Source organism: Ranitomeya variabilis, chromosome 4, assembly GCF_051348905.1.
Source record: "Ranitomeya variabilis isolate aRanVar5 chromosome 4, aRanVar5.hap1, whole genome shotgun sequence".
NCBI classification, from domain to species: domain Eukaryota; kingdom Metazoa; phylum Chordata; class Amphibia; order Anura; family Dendrobatidae; genus Ranitomeya; species Ranitomeya variabilis.
In genome coordinates, this window is record NC_135235.1 from 694,376,826 (window position 1) to 694,384,645 (window position 7,820).

Genomic DNA, 7,820 nt, shown 5'->3' on the forward strand with positions numbered 1-7,820 from the left:
TTTCACCCGATCTGCAGGAGCGCGATCCCTCCATGACGCATACGCTGCGTCATAGGTCGTTTTGGCACCGACTTTCATGACGCAGCGTATGCGTCAAAGGTCGCTAAGGGGTTAATGAACATCGGTGGTGGAATAAACAGAGCTGTAATTAGTTAATTACTGCCACACAGCATGTATATAGCGCCCACTATATTATATCAGATTGTACCGATAAAGATTACAATTACAGAGTGGAGGTCGGTGCTGGAGGCTCCATTATTCCCTATGTGGAGGTCGGTGCTGGAGGATCCATTATTCTCTATGTGGAGGTCGGTGCTGGAGGATCCATTATTCTCTATGTGGAGGTCGGTGCTGGAGGCCCCATTATTCTCTATGTGGAGTGCGGCTCTGCAGGTGGAGGTCGGTGCTGGAGGCTCCATTATTCTCTATGTGGAGGTCGGTGCTGGAGGCTCCATTATTCTCTATGTGGAGGGCGGCTCTGCGGGTGGAGGTCGGTGCTGGAGGCTCCATTATTCTCTGCGTTATGGAAGATGAGTCTATGAGAGAAACGTATTCAGCTGCCGACTCTGAAGAAGAAACTGCTTGTTGTCTGTGGCCTAAATATATAGGTTTTATTAGTAGATGTCAAAGAAGAAAACTAAATAGTGTAAAATAATCTCATATGTTTCCCTTATTATCTCCAGTGATTGTATTATTACACAGGATTTTTATGATATTACATCGGCTCATCTTCTCATTCAGGTCTCGGATCTTCTCAGTGAAGATCTTTCCATAGAAGATAATTTTTTTGGCTTATCCATCAAAGATGAATATGGACAGAGACAAGATGGCGGAGAAGATATTACACCTCAACCTAGAGATCCTCTTCCGGCTTACTGGAGAGGTGAGAGATTCTGATGACGTCACATTACATCATTCTTATCTGTGGGAACAACAGATGGACAGAACTGGAGAGGTGAGGACTCTGGAAATGTCTGTTGTGAGATTTATTAATGTGTCTCTCCATAACCAGGATTACACAGTGGTGAAGAAGACCTCTAGTGACCCTGTGTCTGAGGGATGGGGAAGACCCCTGAGCCCAATCACGGGGCCTCCACCTCACCCCCTGATACATAAGGACATTAATGACCAGAAGATCCTAGAACTCACCTACAAGATGATTGAGCTGCTGACTGGAGAGGTGACACTGCTGGGAATGCTGGGACATTACACAGTAACGCTATGATGGGATCGGGGGGATGACGGTATCATTGTATGTGTCAGGTTCCTATAAGGTGTCAGGATGTCGCTGTCTATTTCTCCATGGAGGAGTGGGAGTATTTAGAAGGACACAGAGATCTGTACAAGGACGTCATGATGGAGGTTCCCCAGTCCCTCACATCACCAGGTAATAGACAGGACTAAATACACACGGCCTATAATTATCTGTAGGTAAAGAATGAAGTCAGTCCCTGTATGTGTTTCCTCCAGATCTATCCAGTAAGAGGACAACACCAGAGAGATGTCCCCGTCCTCTTCTTCCAGAGGACTGTAAACAAGAAGATCCCAATGCTCCTCAGGATCATCAGGTAGATGGAGAGAAGGTGTCAGGAGATCTCCCCTATGATGTGTAGACGCCGGTGAAGATCTTGTGCTCAGTCTTGTTTTATCCACAGTTTTATGTTTTATACTTGTGTAATCATAACAATGGAGATTGCAGGATTAGAGCTGATCATAGATGTGACTTCTCCATCTGTCTGTGACTTTTACAATATTTGTTTCAGGGTGAAGATCTGACCCATATTAATACTACAGAGACATATGTGAGGGGTGATGAGCGGTGTAAAGAGGAGATTCCTACATATGACTACCCAGGTGAGTAGTAACCACTAAGTATAGAGAAGTAAAGAAGTAGTTCAGTCATGTCACACTATCCCAATAACTGGATATTGAAAGCTCTTTTCTATAGAGCTTACAATCTGGGAAATCCACCTACCAACATAAATTAGGAGGCACTGACCATTACCTGTCCAGGTCTGTAAACTACAAAGCCAAATGACAAAGACAAAAGAGCACCACGCAGTCATAGAGTCCAAACATAGAACAACACTTTATTGGATAAAATTATACATATAACAACCAGAGAGTTAGTGTTAGAAAGGGCTAAAAGATGACAAAAATGCCAGCAGCAACATGTGAACAATAAACCAGCCTAAGGTACGGCGATCCCCATCTGCAGAGAATTTAAAGTATACTATAAAAAGATGGTATATAGTGCAATTCGTAGAGGCACAGCCCCACAGGATAGCAGAACTTCATCCAGAGTACATGGAAGAAATGTAAATAAACCAGTGATTATACAGGTAAAGGCACATAAATGAACTACTACACATCACCTGGTAATAGCGATCCCGTGGTAAACCTCCGCAGTATGGGGACCCCGATACACCCCGACGCGCGTTTCAGTTAGGATACCTTCCTCAGGGGGCGCGTACATAGAATGGGCATAGAGGAGTATATATAGGAAACCCATAATAGAGACTGCATGCCACCGCAACTTTCTGCTTCCGCCCAGTCCAGCACGCCAAACAACGACGACCGGAAACGCATGGGGCCCCATGTGATCCGGAAGTACGTGCGCGGCTGTCAGAGAAGGACGGAGCAGTAACAGAGCGGCGCATGCGCCTAAAGTGATCAGTGCGTAGACGCCATCTACAATAGGGGCAATGGGAAGGGCAAACAGAAGCGTTTAGAAGCAACTATTAGCGTAGAAGGACAACAATCTCATTCAGACCTGCAGGGTATACGGTATTGAGGGACCAAATCCAACGTGTTTCCAGTTGGCCCAAACGTTTAAACAAATTCCCGCCACGGATATTAACATTGAGCATATCTATACCCCGCACCCTAAAAAGGGAACTGTCACTATGATGTTTAGTCCTGAATTGTCTCGGGATTGTTTTGAGGCCAAATGACAGCGTAAGTAGACTGTGCTGACAGGTTAGAAAATCACTTGAAGAAAAATATTATAATGGGCCTGTAAGAGAAATCAGAGGGTAACGATGCTGTTACATTTGTAAAGGCGATTCTGACGTCCCAGTGTGGTCATTGTCACTCCTGTGGCACGGATGCCAACATGCTCAATGTCCCGGCCAGTCGGCGATCTATCTGTTCCCTGTTGTGCCTTCCTGCTTCTCTAGATCTGCGTACACTCGCTCCGATTCTTAAAGGGGCAGTGCTCGCACTTTGGGAGTTGCTCCAGCCAAAAGCTGGTAGGCATCAGGTACAGGTGCTTCTCACAAAATTGGAATATCATCAAAAAGTTAATTTATTTCAGTTCTTCAATACAAAAAGTGAAACTGATATATTTTAGAGTCCTTACAAGCAGAGTGATGTATTTCAAGTGTTTATTTCTGTTAATGTTGATGATTATGGCTTACAGCCAATGAAACCCCAAAAGCCATTACTTCAGTCAATTATAATAATTAACGAAAAACACCTGCAAAGGCTTCCTAAGCTTTACAAAAAGTCCCATAGTCTGTTTCAGTAGCTCCACAGTCATGGGAAACACTGCTGACTTGATAAATGTCCATAAAGCAGTCACTGACACTCCACAAGGAGGGGAAGCCACAAAAGGACATTGCTAAAGAAACTGGCTGTTCACAGATTGCTGTATCCAAGCAGATTAATGGAAAGTTGAGTGGAAGGTAAAAGTGTGGTAGAAAAAGGTGCACAAACAACCGCGATAACCACAGCCTTGAAAGGATTGTTAAGAAAAGGCAATTCAAAAATTTCGGGAAGATTCACAAGGAGTGGACTGCTGCTGGAGTCATTGCTGCAAGAGCCACCACACACAGACGTATCAGATGAAAGTGAATTTTGCTTTTCATTTAGCAATGAATATCTCAGAGTCTGCAGGAAGAGTGGAGAGACAGACAATCCAAACTGCTTGAGGTCTAGTGTGAAGTTTCCACAATCAGTGATGGTTTGGGGAGCCATGTCATCTGCTGGTGCAGGTCCACTGTGTGTTATCAAGATCAAAGTCAGTGCAGCTGTCTACCAGGAAATTTTAGAGCACTTCATGCTTCCCTCTGCCGACAAGCTTTTTGGAGATGAAAATTTCATTTTCCAGCAGGACTTGGCACCTGTCAACACTGCCAAAAGTACCAATACCTGGTTTAAAAATAACAGTATCACTGTTCTTGATTAGCCAGCAAACTCACCTGACCTTAACCTCATAGAGAATTCATGGGGTATTGTCAAGAGGAAGATGAGACACCAGACCCAACAATGCAGACGAGCTGAAGACTGCTATCAAAGCAACCTGGGCTTCCATAACACCTCAGTAGTGCCACAGGCTGATCGCCTCCATGTCACACCACATTGATGAAGTAATTGATGCAAAAGTAGCCCCAACTAAGTATTGAGCACATTTACTGAGCATACATTTCGGTAGGCCAACATTTTCGATTTTAAAATAATTTTTCAAGCTGGTGTTATAAGGTATTCTAACTTACTGAGATAATGACTTTTGGGTTTTCATTGGCTGTAAGCCATAATCATCATCATTATCAGAAAGAAACACTTGAAATAGATCACTCTGTTTGTAATGACTCTATGTAATATGTGAGTTTCACTTTTTGTATTGAAGAACTGAAATACATTAACTTTTTGATGATTTTCTGTTATTGTGAGAAGCACTTGTATGTAAAGCACCCTCCTTAGGCTGCCATCACACTATCAGTATTTGGTCAGTATTTTACATCAGTATTTGTAAGCCAAAACCAGGAGTGGCTGATAAATGCAGAAGTGGTGCATATGTTTCTATTAGACTTTTCCTCTTTGTTCCACTCCTGGTTTTGGCTTACAAATACTGATGTAAAATACTGACCAAATACTGCTATTGTGACAGCAGCGTTAGTAGGGAGGTGCCTGAACAACTCCTGTATTTTCTCTACTTAGTCTGTGTATGTAAGTAGTATGTAGCTAGGCCCCTGGTCCATAACCTGTTCCTGATTCCCATGTTGTCTAAATGTGTTCCTGAAACCTGTGTTGATTGAATTAGCACCAGTGTCCTTCCTGGCTTGTCTCAAAATCTGCACTGTTTGAACAAGGATCAGTGTCTGTCATCTGGGTGAGCCAGAATCCATACCATCTGTATATTCTCCTATAGCTGGTCTACCAGTATCCAAATCCTGTACTGCCCGTGACTCCGAATCCATGTCCTTGACTGCCATCCTGACCCATTGGGTGAGCTTCTACAGTACCAGGGACTGCCCAGGACTGTTACCCGACGGCTATCTGCTGTACAAGCCTAACTCCATTATGAGAAGCTCTAGTAAAAACCAAGTAGCCACTCCTGGTTCTTCAACTATCGTCGAGCAGGAGCCTAATCCCTGGCTGACCCTGGAGAAGGATGGGGTAATCACTAGTCAGCCCCCACTACAACTAAAAACAAATGAGGTAAACAAAGTAGGGAATACACTTAGCTTGAGAAGACACCAAAGAGGTCACGCCAGCTATCCTTCCAAGAGAACACCAAGAAGGAACTAGTTGATTACAAGTACTTCCAACCAGACAAAGGGAAATAGTAGAACTATCACCGGCTCCTTGCTGAAGCGACTAAAGGAATTTAAACATCCAGCAAAGGTGTGTTAATCAGCAGTAGTGAAGATCACTGCTATGTCCTAGAGGGAGAAGGATATCACTTTGCAACAGAGATACAAGATCCAGAAATTGCCTGCAGAGCTCAGCGCAATGACCTTCTGTAGCCGGATCCAGAATAACTGACTGATGCACAGTACCCTCCCCTTGTATGAGTGGCCTCAGGACCTGGTTTCTCAGGATGAGGCATGGAACGAACGAACCAGCCTAGGGGAATTCACCTCTGATTGAGAAACCCACATCCTCTCTTCTGGACCATAACACCTCCAGTGCATGAAGTACAACAGGAAACAACGCTGAAGATGGGAATAAACAATCATCAAAATCTGGAACTCCAAATTACCATCAGTAAGGATTGAGAGCGGCAGCAGGGAGATGACTCAAGAGGTTCTACATATTTATTGAGTAAAGACCTGTGGAACACCTTGTGGATCTTAAGAGCCTGAGGTAACTCAAGAAGAAAAGCTGCAGCGTTAATGACAGTGGTTATTTTAAAGGGACCAATAAACCTAGGTCCCAGCTTCCAGGAAGGGATCTTCAACTTCATATTCCTGGTTGATATCCACAAAAAGTAATTCACATTTAGGTCTGGACCTGTCGAGTGTTTCCTGTCAGCAATACGTTTCTACCTGTCTCCCATGATCCTCAAATTACTCTGAGCCCCTTGCCACACAGAGGAGGAAGATAAAGCAAAACGTTCCTCCTCAGGAACTCCTGAAGCCCCCTCCCTCACTAAAAGTACCAAACTGTGGAAGGAAACCGTATGCACAAATAAATAGTGACCTGCCGGTAAATTCTTGGCAATGATTATTAATAGCATACTCGGCCAACGGTAAGGAAGATGCCCAATCCTCCTGGTTTTCAGAGAGAAAACACCTGAGATAAGCCTCTAAAATTCTGATTAATGCGTTCGGAATGTCCATGCAACTGAGGATGGAAAGAAGAGGAAAAGAACAGCTGCACCCCAGTCGAGAACAGAAAACTTTCTAGAACTTGGAAACAAATTGGGTCATCCGATGTAACACAACATCGGAGGGAACACCGTGAAGCTTCATGATCTCATTATCAAAAACCTGAGCGATAGTCTTAGCATTCAGAAGCAGCGTCGGACTGGAGTACCTTGGGCCCACCAGAGAAAAATCATTCTTGGGGCCCACCATGCAGTTTAAAAATACAACACCGGATAGATCCTATATACCACACCACACAGGAGAGCTGACAGATCCTCTATATACTACACCACACAGGAGAGCTGACAGATCCTCTATATACTACACCACACGGGAGAGCTGACAGATCCTCTATATACTACACCACACGGGAGAGCTGACAGATCCTCTATATACAACACCACACGGGAGAGCTGACAGATCCTCTATATACAACACCACACGGGAGAGCTGACAGATCCTCTATATACTACACCACACGGGAGAGCTCACCGATCCTCTACTTGATGGCAGTCAGTTATAAGGGTAGGTAAGCAGTACATGCAGGAGATGTAGAAACTAGATTAGCATATAATACAGCTGGTCGAAGACCAGTCAGAGTTTACCTGAATTTAGTAAATGAGGGTTTGGGCAGCCTGGGGAGATGATGGTGTCACGTCCTGCGCCCGACGAGCGCCGTTTCGCATGACTGCTTCTTCATAAAGGGGGGCGTGATGGAGACTAGGTAGGGGAGTAGGTTTTTATATCCTAAGGCCGGGTGTAAAGTAACTAGGAGGGCGGAGTGGTAAGCAGAGGGTGGGAATGGGGAGATTGTCAATGGTCTTTGTTCGGCGCCAGGGTCCAGTTGGATACACCCCCAGCACATGTGAAGTTAAAGGAGAGGGCGAGGTTATGTGCGGAGGGTGAAGGAGTTGCAGAGGTGTATCTGGCAGTGGTAATGGCGCATGCAGCCGGTCAAAGCTCCCACAGCCAAGGGGACTCCCGGTCCTGCGCCTCATGACACGCAGTGGAGCGCACCTCGTGTCATGGAACTGGCGCTGATCGGAACGCAGGTGGAGATATGAGACCGGCGCATGCGCACTAGCCAGAAGGAGAGGGCTTGTGAGTGTGAGAGACACAAAGTATAGTACCGCCCCCTCCATTCATCCTGTTCTCCGCGGCCGTGGATGAACAGTAAGCAACAAAGAAGAGGGAAGTAAAATGGGAGGATGGAGGAGAAAAGGAAAT

General features: G+C 45.0%; 1 protein-coding gene across 1 annotated transcript; it reads left to right on the plus strand.

Moving 5' to 3' along the window:
- The first annotated feature begins 414 nt into the window (after positions 1–414).
- Positions 415–1,613, plus strand: LOC143768218 (gastrula zinc finger protein XlCGF66.1-like). Its single transcript, XM_077256911.1, has 4 exons — positions 415–883; positions 1,013–1,180; positions 1,264–1,387; positions 1,471–1,613. Exons 1-4 carry the CDS (start codon positions 806–808, stop codon positions 1,611–1,613), a joined length of 513 nt encoding a protein of 170 aa, XP_077113026.1. The 5' UTR covers positions 415–805.
- Positions 1,614–7,820: the final 6,207 nt, after the last annotated feature.